At 49.5% G+C, this 15,989-nt stretch overlaps 1 protein-coding gene across 1 annotated transcript in view; it reads right to left on the reverse strand.

Moving 5' to 3' along the window:
- The window catches only part of LOC135553261 (contactin-5-like), a 447,274-nt gene that overhangs the window by 288,697 nt on the left and 142,588 nt on the right, over nucleotides 1-15,989 (reverse strand). Inside the window, exon 5 of the mRNA XM_064985436.1 lies at nucleotides 12,537-12,639. Within this exon, the coding sequence (XP_064841508.1) occupies nucleotides 12,537-12,639 (103 nt within the window). The remainder of the gene's footprint in view (nucleotides 1-12,536; nucleotides 12,640-15,989) is intronic.

Below are 15,989 nucleotides of genomic sequence, written 5' to 3' on the forward strand. Positions count from 1 at the left end.
CAGGGTATCTATGATATGTATAGTCCAGGGTGAACTGAGATGTTATAGTCCAGGGTATCTATGATATGTATAGTCCAGGGGGAACTGAGATGTCATAGTCCAGGGTATCTCTGAGATATCTCTCTACCCAAACGACCTCCAGCTGAGAACCATGTCTGTGACTGCATGATGTATTCAGATCAGGTTATCAGCCCAACTAATCATCATGATTTCTTTGATTAGTGTGTGTGTGTGTGGCTGTTCATCATCCGTTTGGTGATGCTCCTCTATGCCCTTGTGACTGCTCTGCTCTCTCCACGATAGACAGGTTGAACATGTAGCAGGGGAACGTTATACTATACTATATTACTATATGAAGCTGTGTATGACAGCTTCATTTGACAGCTCTCAGAAAGATGGAAATGTTACAGCCAGGGAAACTGCCGGTGCTCCCATCCATCATCCATAACTCGGCCATTCCATCATCCATTCACTCGGCCCATTCATCATCTATCATCCATTACTCGGCCCATCTATCATCCATCACTCGGCCCATCCATCATCCATCACTCGGCCCATCCACCATCCATCACTCGGCCCATCCATCATCCACCATCCATCACTTGGCCCATCCCATCATCTATCATCCATCACTCGGCACATCCATCATCCATCACTCGGCCCATCCACCATCCATCACTCGGCCCATCCACCATCCATTACTTGGTTCATCCATCATCCATCACTCGGCCCATTCATCATCCATCATCCATCACTCGGCCCATCCGTCATCCATCACTTGGTTCATCCATCATCCATCACTCGGCCCATCCATCATCCATCATCCATCACTCGCCCCTCCATCATCCATCACTCGGCACATTCATCATCCATCATACTTCACTCTGACCATCCATCATCTATCATCCATCACTCGGCCCATCCATCATCCATCACTCGGCCAATCCACATCCATCATCCATCACTCGGCCCATCCATCATCCATCACTCGCCCCTCCATCATCCATCACTCGGCCCATCCATCATCCATCACTCGCCCCTCCATCATCCATCACTCGGCCAATCCATCATCCAACACTCGACACTTTCATCATCCATCACTCAGCCAATCCATCATCCATCACTCGCCCCTCCATCATCCATCACTCGGCCCATCCATCATCCATCACTCGGCCCATCCATCATCCATCACTCGACACTTTCATCATCCATCACTCAGCCAATCCATCATCCATCACTCGGCCCATCCATCATCCATCACTCGGCCCATCCATCATCCATCACTCGGCCCATCCATCATCCATCACTCGGCCCATCCATCATCCATCACTCGGCCCATCCATCATCCATCCTCCATCACTCGGCCCATCCACCATCCATCACTCGGCCCATCCACCATCCATTACTTGGTTCATCCATCATCCATCACTCGGCCCATTCATCATCCATCATCCATCACTCGGCCCATCCGTCATCCATCACTTGGTTCATCCATCATCCATCACTCGGCCCATCCATCATCCATCATCCATCACTCGCCCCTCCATCATCCATCACTGGCACATTCATCATCCATCATACTTCACTCTGACCATCCATCATCTATCATCCATCACTCGGCCCATCCATCATCCATCACTCGGCCAATCCACATCCATCATCCATCACTCGGCCCATCCATCATCCATCACTCGCCCCTCCATCATCCATCACTGGCCCATCCATCATCCATCACTCGCCCCTCCATCATCCATCACTCGCCAATCCATCATCCAACACTCGACACTTTCATCATCCATCACTCAGCCAATCCATCATCCATCACTCGCCCTCCATCATCCATCACTCGGCCCATCCATCATCCATCACTGGCCCATCCATCATCCATCACTGACACTTTCATCATCCATCACTCAGCCAATCCATCATCCATCACTGCCCATCCATCATCCATCACTGGCCCATCCATCATCCATCACTCGGCCCATCCATCATCCATCACTCGGCCCATCCATCATCCATCACTCGGCCCATCCATCATCCATCCTCCATCACTCGGCCCATCCACCATCCATCACTCGGCCCATCCACCATCCATCATCCATCTCTCGGCGCAGATGTTACATCACTTGTAGAATGTTAATTTGTTCAAAATTCACAAGGACATTTTTATACGTGGAGTGAAGGGATGTCTGTCCACTGTCTGCTCTAATGGAGTGAAGGGATGTCTGATTACTGTCTGCTCTAATGGACTGAAGGGATGTCTGACCACTGTCTGCTCTAATGGAGTGAAGGGATGTCTGACCACTGTCTGCTCTAATGGAGTGTAGGGATGTCTGACCACTGTCTGCTCTAATGGAGTGAAGGGATGTCTGATTACTGTCTGCTCTAATGGAGGGAAGTGATGTCTGATTACTGTCTGCTCTAATGGAGTGAAGGGATGTCTGTCCACTGTCTGCTCTAATGGAGTGAAGTGATGTCTGATCACTGTCTGCTCTAATGGAGTGAAGGGATGTCTGACCACTGTCTGCTCTAATGGAGTGAAGGGATGTCTGATTACTGTCTGCTCCAATGGAGTGTAGGGATGTCTGATTACTGTCTGCTCTAATGGAGTGAAGGGATGTCTGATTACTGTCTGCTCTAATGGAGGGAAGGGATGTCTGATTACTGTCTGCTCTAATGGAGTGAAGGGATGTCTGACCACTGTCTGCTCTAATGGAGTGAAGGGATGTCTGATTACTGTCTGCTCTAATGGAGTGAAGTGATGTCTGATTACTGTCTGCTCTAATGGAGGGAAGTGATGTCTGATTACTGTCTGCTCTAATGGAGTGAAGGGATGTCTGACCACTGTCTGCTCTAATGGAGTGAAGGGATGTCTGATTACTGTCTGCTCTAATGGAGTGAAGTGATGTCTGATTACTGTCTGCTCTAATGGAGGGAAGTGATGTCTGATTACTGTCTGCTCTAATGGAGTGAAGGGATGTCTGTCCACTGTCTGCTCTAATGGAGTGAAGTGATGTCTGACCACTGTCTGCTCTAATGGAGTGAAGTGATGTCTGACCACTGTCTGCTCTAATGGAGGGAAGGGATGTCTGACCACTGTCTTCTCTAATGGAGGGAAGGGATGTCTGACCACTGTCTGCTCTAATGGAGTGAAGTGATGTCTGACCACTGTCTGCTCTAATGGAGGGAAGGGATGTCTGACCACTGTCTGCTCTAATGGAGTGAAGTGATGTCTGACCACTGTCTGCTCTAATGGAGGGAAGGGATGTCTGAATACTGTCTGCTCTAATGGAGTGAAGTGATGTCTGACCACTGTCTGCTCTAATGGACTGAAGTGATGTCTGACCACTGTCTGCTCTAATGGAGTGAAGTGATGTCTGACCACTGTCTGCTCTAATAGAGTGTAGGGATGTCTGACCACTGTCTGCTCTAATGGAGTGAAGGGATGTCTGATTACTGTCTGCTCTAATGGAGTGAAGGGATGTCTGACCACTGTCTGCTCTAATGGAGTGAAGGGATGTCTGATTACTGTCTGCTCTAATGGAGTGAAGGGATGTCTGACCACTGTCTGCTCTAATGGAGTGAAGGGATGTCTGATTACTGTCTGCTCTAATGGAGTGAAGGGATGTCTGACCACTGTCTGCTCTAATGGAGTGAAGGGATGTCTGACCACTGTCTGCTCTAATGGAGTGAAGGGATGTCTGACCACTGTCTGCTCTAATGGAGTGAAGTGATGTCTGACCACTGTCTGCTCTAATGGAGTGAAGGGATGTCTGACCACTGTCTGCTCTAATGGAGTGAAGGGATGTCTGACCACTGTCTGCTCTAATGGAGTGAAGTGATGTCTGACCACTGTCTGCTCTAATTGAGTGAAGGGATGTCTGACCACTGTCTGCTCTAATGGAGTGAAGTGATGTCTGTAACCCTTACAGTGTGTAGTGGTTGTCAAACATTATGATTATACCTCTAAGGGAGGTCAATGTCAGTGTGCTCATGGGAACAACAAGTGATTGGATTATAGAATTGAAACAGCTTGGAACAAGTCCTTATTTAATATTTAATATAATATCTCCAGTATCAATAATTCTAGCTTCCAGACATGACATTAGGGTTACAGACATGACATAAGGGTTACACACATTAAAAAGGGGGTACAGACATGAAATAAGGGTTACAGACATTGAAAAGAGGTGCAGACGTGACATAACGTTTACAAACATGACATAAGGGGTACATACATTTCTACTCTACATGTCCATACACCAAGGTATGTTCAGAGAATGTTCTAGTGCTGGAAGCTAGACATATTGATACTGGAGATATTACATCACAAATAAGGACTTGTTCCAAGCTGCTTCAATTCTATAATCCAATCTCTTGTTGTCCCCTTGAGCACACTGACATTGACCTCCCTTAGTGGTACAATCATAATGTTTGAGTAAGCACGCAGTCAGGGGAGAGATGGGAGAGTAAGCACGTTAGTCATGAGAGGAGATGGGAGAGTAAGCACGCAGTCAGGGGAGGAGATGGGAGAGTAAGCACGCAGTCATGAGAGGAGATGGGAGAGTAAGCACGCAGTCATGAGAGGAGATGGGAGAGTAAGCACGCAGTCATGGGAGGAGATGGGAGAGTAAGCACGCAGTCATGGGAGGAGATGGGAGAGTAAGCACGCAGTCAGGGGAGAGATGGGAGAGTAAGCACGTTAGTCATGAGAGGAGATGGGAGAGTAAGCACGCAGTCAGGGGAGGAGATGGGAGAGTAAGCACGCAGTCATGAGAGGAGATGGGAGAGTAAGCACGCAGTCAGGGGAGAGATGGGAGAGTAAGCACGCAGTCATGAGAGGAGATGGGAGAGTAAGCACGCAGTCATGAGAGGAGATGGGAGAGTAAGCACGCAGTCATGGGAGGAGATGGGAGAGTAAGCACGCAGTCATGAGAGGAGATGGGAGAGTAAGCACGCAGTCATGAGAGGAGATGGGAGAGTAAGCACGCAGTCATGAGAGGAGATGGGAGAGTAAGCACGCAGTCAGGGGAGAGATGGGAGAGTAAGCACGCAGTCAGGGGAGGAGATGGGAGAGTAAGCACGCAGTCAGGGGAGAGATGGGAGAGTAAGCACGCAGTCATGAGAGGAGATGGGAGAGTAAGCACGCAGTCATGAGAGGAGATGGGAGAGTAAGCACGCAGTCAGGGGAGAGATGGGAGAGTAAGCACGCAGTCATGAGAGGAGATGGGAGAGTAAGCACGCAGTCAGGGGAGAGATGGGAGAGTAAGCACGCAGTCATGAGAGGAGATGGGAGAGTAAGCACGCAGTCATGAGAGGAGATGGGAGAGTAAGCACGCAGTCAGGGGAGAGATGGGAGAGTGAGCACGCAGTCATGAGAGGAGATGGGAGAGTAAGCACGCAGTCATGAGAGGAGATGGGAGAGTAAGCACGCAGTCAGGGGAGAGATGGGAGAGTAAGCACGCAGTCATGGGAGGAGATGGGAGAGTAAGCACGCAGTCATGAGAGGAGATGGGAGAGTAAGCACGCAGTCAGGGGAGAGATGGGAGAGTAAGCACGCAGTCAGGGGAGAGATGGGAGAGTAAGCACGCAGTCATGAGAGGAGATGGGAGAGTAAGCACGCAGTCAGGGGAGAGATGGGAGAGTAAGCACGCAGTCATGAGAGGAGATGGGAGAGTAAGCACGCAGTCATGAGAGGAGATGGGAGAGTAAGCACGCAGTCAGGGGAGAGATGGGAGAGTGAGCACGCAGTCATGAGAGGAGATGGGAGAGTAAGCACGCAGTCATGAGAGGAGATGGGAGAGTAAGCACGCAGTCAGGGGAGAGATGGGAGAGTAAGCACGCAGTCAGGGGAGAGATGGGAGAGTAAGCACGCAGTCAGGGGAGAGATGGGAGAGTAAGCACGCAGTCATGAGAGGAGATGGGAGAGTAAGCACGCAGTCAGGGGAGAGATGGGAGAGTAAGCACGCAGTCAGGGGAGAGATGGGAGAGTAAGCACGCAGTCAGGGGAGAGATGGGAGAGTAAGCACGCAGTCAGGGGAGAGATGGGAGAGTAAGCACGCAGTCAGGGGAGAGATGGGAGAGTAAGCACGCAGTCATGAGAGGAGATGGGAGAGTAAGCACGCAGTCATGAGAGGAGATGGGAGAGTAAGCACGCAGTCAGGGGAGAGATGGGAGAGTAAGCACGCAGTCATGAGAGGAGATGGGAGAGTAAGCACGCAGTCATGAGAGGAGATGGGAGAGTAAGCACGCAGTCATGAGAGGAGATGGGAGAGTAAGCACGCAGTCAGGGGAGAGATGGGAGAGTAAGCACGCAGTCAGGGGAGAGATGGGAGAGTAAGCACGCAGTCATGAGAGGAGATGGGAGAGTAAGCACGCAGTCATGAGAGGAGATGGGAGAGTAAGCACGCAGTCATGAGAGGAGATGGGAGAGTAAGCACGCAGTCATGAGAGGAGATGGGAGAGTAAGCACGCAGTCATGAGAGGAGATGGGAGAGTAAGCACGCAGTCAGGGGAGAGATGGGAGAGTAAGCACGCAGTCATGAGAGGAGATGGGAGAGTAAGCACGCAGTCATGAGAGGAGATGGGAGAGTAAGCACGCAGTCATGAGAGGAGATGGGAGAGTAAGCACGCAGTCAGGGGAGAGATGGGAGAGTAAGCACGCAGTCATGAGAGGAGATGGGAGAGTAAGCACGCAGTCATGAGAGGAGATGGGAGAGTAAGCACGCAGTCATGAGAGGAGATGGGAGAGTAAGCACGCAGTCATGAGAGGAGATGGGAGAGTAAGCACGCAGTCATGAGAGGAGATGGGAGAGTAAGCACGCAGTCAGGGGAGAGATGGGAGAGTAAGCACGCAGTCAGGGGAGAGATGGGAGAGTAAGCACGCAGTCATGAGAGGAGATGGGAGAGTAAGCACGCAGTCATGAGAGGAGATGGGAGAGTAAGCACGCAGTCAGGGGAGAGATGGGAGAGTAAGCACGCAGTCAGGGGAGAGATGGGAGAGTAAGCACGCAGTCATGAGAGGAGATGGGAGAGTAAGCACGCAGTCATGAGAGGAGATGGGAGAGTAAGCACGCAGTCATGAGAGGAGATGGGAGAGTAAGCACGCAGTCATGAGAGGAGATGGGAGAGTAAGCACGCAGTCATGAGAGGAGATGGGAGAGTAAGCACGCAGTCAGGGGAGAGATGGGAGAGTAAGCACGCAGTCAGGGGAGAGATGGGAGAGTAAGCACGCAGTCAGGGGAGAGATGGGAGAGTAAGCACGCAGTCAGGGGAGAGATGGGAGAGTAAGCACGCAGTCATGGGAGAGATGGGAGAGTAAGCACGCAGTCAGGGGAGAGATGGGAGAGTAAGCACGCAGTCATGAGAGGAGATGGGAGAGTAAGCACGCAGTCATGAGAGGAGATGGGAGAGTAAGCACGCAGTCATGAGAGGAGATGGGAGAGTAAGCACGCAGTCATGAGAGGAGATGGGAGAGTAAGCACGCAGTCATGAGAGGAGATGGGAGAGTAAGCACGCAGTCAGGGGAGAGATGGGAGAGTAAGCACGCAGTCAGGGGAGAGATGGGAGAGTAAGCACGCAGTCATGAGAGGAGATGGGAGAGTAAGCACGCAGTCATGAGAGGAGATGGGAGAGTAAGCACGCAGTCATGAGAGGAGATGGGAGAGTAAGCACGCAGTCATGAGAGGAGATGGGAGAGTAAGCACGCAGTCAGGGGAGAGATGGGAGAGTAAGCACGCAGTCATGAGAGGAGATGGGAGAGTAAGCACGCAGTCATGAGAGGAGATGGGAGAGTAAGCACGCAGTCATGGGAGGAGATGGGAGAGTAAGCACGCAGTCATGAGAGGAGATGGGAGAGTAAGCACGCAGTCAGGGGAGAGATGGGAGAGTAAGCACGCAGTCATGAGAGGAGATGGGAGAGTAAGCACGCAGTCATGGGAGGAGATGGGAGAGTAAGCACGCAGTCATGGGAGGAGATGGGAGAGTAAGCACGCAGTCATGAGAGGAGATGGGAGAGTAAGCACGCAGTCAGGGGAGAGATGGGAGAGTAAGCACGCAGTCAGGGGAGAGATGTGAGAGTAAGCACGCAGTCATGAGAGGAGATGGGAGAGTAAGCACGCAGTCAGGGGAGAGATGGGAGAGTAAGCACGCAGTCATGAGAGGAGATGGGAGAGTAAGCACGCAGTCATGGGAGGAGATGGGAGAGTAAGCACGCAGTCAGGGGAGAGATGGGAGAGTAAGCACGCAGTCATGAGAGGAGATGGGAGAGTAAGCACGCAGTCAGGGGAGAGATGGGAGAGTAAGCACGCAGTCAGGGGAGAGATGGGAGAGTAAGCACGCAGTCAGGGGAGAGATGGGAGAGTAAGCACGCAGTCATGAGAGGAGATGGGAGAGTAAGCACGCAGTCATGAGAGGAGATGGGAGAGTAAGCACGCAGTCAGGGGAGAGATGGGAGAGTAAGCACGCAGTCATGAGAGGAGATGGGAGAGTAAGCACGCAGTCAGGGGAGAGATGGGAGAGTGAGCACGCAGTCATGAGAGGAGATGGGAGAGTAAGCACGCAGTCATGAGAGGAGATGGGAGAGTAAGCACGCAGTCAGGGGAGAGATGGGAGAGTAAGCACGCAGTCAGGGGAGAGATGGGAGAGTAAGCACGCAGTCAGGGGAGAGATGGGAGAGTAAGCACGCAGTCAGGGGAGAGATGGGAGAGTAAGCACGCAGTCAGGGGAGAGATGGGAGAGTAAGCACGCAGTCAGGGGAGAGATGGGAGAGTAAGCACGCAGTCAGGGGAGAGATGGGAGAGTAAGCACGCAGTCAGGGGAGAGATGGGAGAGTAAGCACGCAGTCATGAGAGGAGATGGGAGAGTAAGCACGCAGTCAGGGGAGAGATGGGAGAGTAAGCACGCAGTCAGGGGAGAGATGGGAGAGTAAGCACGCAGTCAGGGAGAGATGGGAGAGTAAGCACGCAGTCAGGGGAGAGATGGGAGAGTAAGCACGCAGTCAGGGGAGAGATGGGAGAGTAAGCACGCAGTCATGAGAGGAGATGGGAGAGTAAGCACGCAGTCAGGGGAGAGATGGGAGAGTAAGCACGCAGTCAGGGGAGAGATGGGAGAGTGAGCACGCAGTCATGAGAGGAGATGGGAGAGTAAGCACGCAGTCATGAGAGGAGATGGGAGAGTAAGCACGCAGTCAGGGGAGAGATGGGAGAGTAAGCACGCAGTCAGGGGAGAGATGGGAGAGTAAGCACGCAGTCATGAGAGGAGATGGGAGAGTAAGCACGCAGTCATGAGAGGAGATGGGAGAGTAAGCACGCAGTCATGAGAGGAGATGGGAGAGTAAGCACGCAGTCATGAGAGGAGATGGGAGAGTAAGCACGCAGTCATGAGAGGAGATGGGAGAGTAAGCACGCAGTCAGGGGAGAGATGGGAGAGTAAGCACGCAGTCAGGGGAGAGATGGAAGTGTAAGGATGTAGTCAGAGGAGATGGGAGAGTAAGGATGTAGTCAGAGGAGATGGGAGAATAAGGATGTAGTCAGAGGAGGAGATGGGAGAGTAACGATGCAGTCATGGGAGGAGATGGGAGAGTAAGGATGTAGTCAGAGGAGATGGGAGAGTAAGGATGTAGTCAGAGGAGAAGGGAGAATAAGGATGTAGTCAGAGGAGGAGATGGGAGAGTAACGATGCAGTCATGGGAGGAGATGGGAGAGTAAGGATGTAGTCAGAGGAGATGGGAGAGTAAGGATGTAGTCAGAGGAGATGGGAGAATAAGGATGTAGTCAGAGGAGGAGATGGGAGAGTAACGATGCAGTCATGGGAGGAGATGGGAGAGTAAGGATGTAGTCAGAGGAGATGGGAGAGTAAGGATGTAGTCAGAGGAGAAGGGAGAATAAGGATGTAGTCAGAGGAGGAGATGGGAGAATAAGGATGCAGTCATGGGAGGAGATGGGAGAGTAAGGATGTAGTCAGAGGAGGAGATGGGAGAGTAAGGATGTAGTCAGAAGAGGAGATGGGAGAGTAAGGATGTAGTCAGAGGAGATGGGAGAGAAAGGATGCAGTCAGAGGAGATGGGAGAGTAAGGATGTAGTCAGAGGAGATGAGAGAGTAAGGATGTAGTCAGAGGAGATGGGAGAGTAAGGATGCAGTCAGAGGAGATGGGAGAGTAAGGATGCAGTCAGAAGAGGAGATGGGAGAGTAAGGATGTAGTCAGGAGGAGATGGGAGAGAAAGGATGTAGTCAGAGGAGATGGGAGAGTAAGGATGTAGTCAGAGGAAATGGGAGAATAAGGATGTAGTCAGAGGAGATGGGAGAGTAAGGATGCAGTCAGAGGAAATGGGAGAGTAAGGATGCAGTCAGAGGAGATGGGAGAGTAAGGATGAGGTCAGAGGAGATGAGAGAGTAAGGATGTAGTCAGAGGAGATGGGAGAGTAAGGATGAGGTCAGAGGAGATGAGAGAGTAAGGATGTAGTCAGAGGAGATGGGAGAGTAAGGATGAGGTCAGAGGAGATGAGAGAGTAAGGATGTAGTCAGAGGAGATGGGAGAGTAAGGATGAGGTCAGAGGAGATGAGAGAGTAAGGATGTAGTCAGAGGAGATGGGAGAGTAAGGATGCAGTCAGTGGAGATGGGAGAGTAAGGATGCAGTCAGAGGAGATGGGAGAGTAAGGATGTAGTCAGAGGAGATGGGAGAGTAAGGATGTAGTCAGAGGAGATGGGAGAATAAGGATGTAGTCAGAGGAGATGGGAGAGTAAGGATGCAGTCAGAGGAGATGGGAGAGTAAGGATGTAGTCAGAGGAGATGGGAGAGTAAGGATGCAGTCAGAGGAGATGAGAGAGTAAGGATGTAGTCAGAGGAGATGGGAGAGTAAGGATGCAGTCAGAGGAGATGGGAGAGTAAGGATGCAGTCAGAGGAGATGAGAGAGAAAGGATGTAGTCAGAGGAGATGGGAGAGTAAGGATGTAGTCAGAGGAGATGGGAGAGTAAGGATGAGGTCAGAGGAGGAGATGGGAGAGTAAGCATGCAGTCAGCGCAATGTCTATAGGTTTTGGTAACGACTTATTCTAAACTGGATAATTAACTGCAAATGATTGACTCAGATAGCAGCCCCTTGAAAGCAATGTAAATAATTACCAGGTTCCTTTAGTGTTAGCGTCAGATTAGAAGCTGTCTCTAGATAGAACTCCATCATACATTATTCAATACAAATAATAATTCTAAACCAAAATATGAAGTAGGGATGAAACAGGATTATGGTTATAAACTAAAAAGTATCTTGTTATGCAAAACATCCCTTAAAGCTTTGCATTAAGAAGTCAACAAGAGGGTGAAAAATATCTTCAACCAACTAACATGTTGTCATGACCATTTGTCTGTCTGTGTCTTTCTGAAACCTGCCACCGGTGGCTGCCTGGCACTCATTTTAGCAGCGTACACAATTGTTTCCATCTTTCACAGCCGTAACCTTGGCCAGATCCATCTTTCACAGCAGTAACCTTTGCAGGCTCCATCTTTCACAGCCCTAAACTTGGCCGGCTCCATATTTCACAGTCCTAAACTTGGCCGGCTCCATCTTTCACAGCCCTAAACTTGGCCGGCTCCATCTTTCACAGCCCTAAACTTGGCCGGCTCCATCTTTCACAGCCCTAAACTTGGCCGGCTCCATCTTTCACAGCCCTAAACTTGGCCGGCTCCATCTTTCACAGCCCTAAACTTGGCCTGCCCCATCTTTCACAGCCCTAAACTTGGCCGGCTCCATCTTTCACAGCCCTAAACTTGGCCGGCTCCATCTTTCACAGCCCTAAACTTGGCCGGCTCCATCTTTCACAGCCCTAAACTTGGCCGGCTCCATATTTCACAGCCCTAAACTTGGCCGGCTCCATCTTTCACAGCCCTAAACTTGGCCGGCTCCATCTTTCACAGCCCTAAACTTGGCCGGCTCCATCTTTCACAGCCCTAAACTTGGCCGGCTCCATATTTCACAGCCCTAACCTTGGCCGGAACCATCTTTCACAGTTACAACGACAAACTGCAGTCAGGTCAAGACCCTGGTGAGGACGATGAGTACGCAGATGAGATTTACTGAGACATTCCTACAGTCAGCATGCCAATGTTTAGACATACAGTATGTGGCATTGTGTTTTGTGACAAAACTGCACATTTTAGAGTGTTTCATGACCATGCTGTTGAATCAGCTTCTTGATACGCCATACCTGTCAGGTGGATGGATTATCTTGCCAAAGGAGAAATGCTCACTAACAGGGATGGATGCTTTTTACACTTATGGAACATGTCTGGGATCGTTACATGTTTCATTTGTATTCTGGATGTGGATCTACTGGTGGTTTTTGCTCAGGGTGGCAAAATTCTGGTACATGTCCCAAATTCCCAAGTTTTCCAGAAATCCTGGTTGATTTCCTGTTTATTCCTTCCCAATTCCAGGAATAGGAACTATAGTAATTCTAGGAATTGTAGCCCTAAGTTTCACCATAAAAGATGAACATGTTCAGGGGTATAATACAGCTCGCATGCTTCTGTACTTACTTCCCCAGGGCGAAACACTCCAGCCTCACGGTGACTCCTCTGGCAGCCGGGACAGACAGGGGGAAATGCACCTCTATTTTAGGCTCATATTCTCCCATTAGACCTGTAAAACACAGTAAGAGAGGAAAGAGAGATATAAAACAACAGACATTCCCCAGCCATGTCATTCAACAGACATTCCCCAGCCATGTCATTCAACAGACATTCCCCATCCATGTCCAGCCATGTCATTCAACAGACATTCCCCAGCCATGTCATTCAACAGTCATTCCCCAGCCATGTCATTCAACAGACATTCCCCAGCCATGTCATTCAACAGACATTCCCCAGCCATGTCATTCAACAGACATTCCCCAGCCATGTCATTCAACAGACATTCCCCAGCCATGTCATTCAACAGACATTCTCCAGCCATGTCATTCAACAGACATTCCCCAGCCATGTCATTCAACAGACATTCCCCAGCCATGTCATTCAACAGACATTCCCCAGCCATGTCATTCAACAGACATTCTCCAGCCATGTCATTCAACAGACATTCCCCAGCCATGTCATTCAACAGACATTCCCCAGCCATGTCATTCAACAGACATTCCCCAGCCATGTCATTCAACAGACATTCCCCAGCAATGTCATTCAACAGACATTCCCCAGCCATGTCATTCAACAGACATTCCCCAGCCATGTCATTCAACAGACATTCCCCAGCCATGTCATTCAACAGACATTCCCCAGCCATGTCATTCAACAGACATTCCCCAGCCATGTCATTCAACAGACATTCCCCAGCCATGTCATTCAACAGACATTCTCCAGCCATGTCATTCAACAGACATTACCCAGCCATGTCATTCAACAGACATTCCCCAGCCATGTCATTCAACAGACATTCCCCAGCCATGTCATTCAACAGACATTCCCCAGCCATGTCATTCAACAGACATTCCCCAGCCATGTCATTCAACAGACATTCCCCAGCCATGTCATTCAACAGACATTCTCCAGCCATGTCATTCAACAGACATTACCCAGCCATGTCATTCAACAGACATTCCCCAGCAATGTCATTCAACAGACATTCTCCAGCCATGTCATTCAACAGACATTCCCCAGCCATGTCCAGTCATGTCATTCAACAGACATTACCCAGCCATGTCCAGTCATGTCATTCAAAAGACATTGTCCAGTCATGTCATTCAACAGACATTGTCCAGTCATGTCATTCAACAGACATTGTCCAGTCATGTCATTCAACAGACATTGTCCAGCCATGTCCAGTCATGTCATTCAACAGACATTGTCCAGTCATATCATTTAACAGACATTACCCAGCCATGTCCAGCCATGTCATTCAACAGACATTCCCCAGCCATGTCATTCAACAGACATTCCCCAGCCATGTCATTCAACAGACATTCCCCAGCCATGTCATTCAACAGACATTCTCCAGCCATGTCATTCAACAGACATTCTCCAGCCATGTCATTCAACAGACATTCCCCAGCCATGTCATTCAACAGACATTCCCCAGCCATGTCATTCAACAGACATTCCCCAGCCATGTCATTCAACAGACATTCTCCAGCCATGTCATTCAACAGACATTCCCCAGCCATGTCCAGTCATGTCATTCAACAGACATTCCCCAGCCATGTCCAGTCATGTCATTCAACAGACATTGTCCAGTCATGTCATTCAACAGACATTGTCCAGTCATCCAGCCATGTCATTCAACAGTCCACATTCATTTAACAGACATTACCCAGCCATGTCCAGTCATGTCATTCAACAGACATTCGCCAGTCATGTCATTCAACAGACATTCCCAGACATGTCCATGTCCAGACATCATGTCATTCAACAGACATTCCCCAGCCATGTCATTCAACAGACATTCCCCAGCCATGTCATTCAACAGACATTCCCCAGCCATGTCATTCAACAGACATTCCCCAGCCATGTCATTCAACAGACATTCCCCAGCCATGTCATTCAACAGACATTCCCCATCCATGTCATTCAACAGACATTCCCCAGCCATGTCATTCAACAGACATTCCCCAGCCATGTCATTCAACAGACATTCCCCAGCCATGTCATTCAACAGACATTCCCCAGCCATGTCATTCAACAGACATTCCCCAGCCATGTCATTCAACAGACATTCCCCAGCCATGTCATTCAACAGACATTCTCCAGCCATGTCATTCAACAGACATTCCCCAGCCATGTCCAGCCATGTCATTCAACAGACATTCCCCAGCCAAGTCCAGTCATGTCATTCAACAGACATTGTCCAGTCATGTCATTCAACAGACATTGTCCAGTCATGTCATTTAACAGACATTACCCAGCCATGTCATTCAACAGACATTCCCCAGCAATGTCATTCAACAGACATTCTCCAGCCATGTCATTCAACAGACATTCCCCAGCCATGTCATTCAACAGACATTACCCAGCCATGTCCAGTCATGTCATTCAAAAGACATTGTCCAGTCATGTCATTCAACAGACATTGTCCAGTCATGTCATTCAACAGACATTGTCCAGTCATGTCATTTAACAGACATTATCAAGCCATGTCCAGTCATGTCATTCAACAGACATTCCCCATCCATGTCATTCAACAGACATTCCCCAGCCATGTCATTCAACAGACATTGTCCAGCCATGTCCAGTCATGTCATTCAACAGACATTGTCCAGTCATATCATTTAACAGACATTACCCAGCCATGTCCAGCCATGTCATTCAACAGACATTCCCCAGCCATGTCATTCAACAGACATTCCATGTCATTCAACAGACATTGTCCAGCCATGTCATTCAACAGACATTCTCCAGCCATGTCATTCAGACATTCCCAGCCATGTCATTCAACAGACATTCCCCAGCCATGTCATTCAACAGACATTCCCCAGCCATGTCATTCAACAGACATTCCCCAGCCATGTCATTCAACAGACATTCCCCAGCCATGTCATTCAACAGACATTCCCCAGCCATGTCATTCAACAGACATTCCGCAGCCATGTCATTCAACAGACATTCTCCAGCCATGTCATTCAACAGACATTCTCCAGCCATGTCATTCAACAGACATTCTCCAGCCATGTCATTCAACAGACATTCCCCAGCCATGTCCAGCCATGTCATTCAACATACATTCCCCAGCCAAGTCCAGTCATGTCATTCAACAGACATTGTCCAGTCATGTCATTCAACAGACAATGTCCAGTCATGTCATTTAACAGACATTACCCAGCCATGTCATTCAACAGACATTCCCCAGCAATGTCATTCAACAGACATTCTCCAGCCATGTCATTCAACAGACATTCCAGTCATGTCATTCAACAGACATTGTCCAGTCATGTCATTCAACAGACATTGTCCAGTCATGTCATTCAACAGACATTCCCAGTCATGTCATTCAACAGACATTCCCAG

This window comes from Oncorhynchus masou, chromosome 13 (genome assembly GCF_036934945.1).
Source record: "Oncorhynchus masou masou isolate Uvic2021 chromosome 13, UVic_Omas_1.1, whole genome shotgun sequence".
NCBI classification, from domain to species: domain Eukaryota; kingdom Metazoa; phylum Chordata; class Actinopteri; order Salmoniformes; family Salmonidae; genus Oncorhynchus; species Oncorhynchus masou.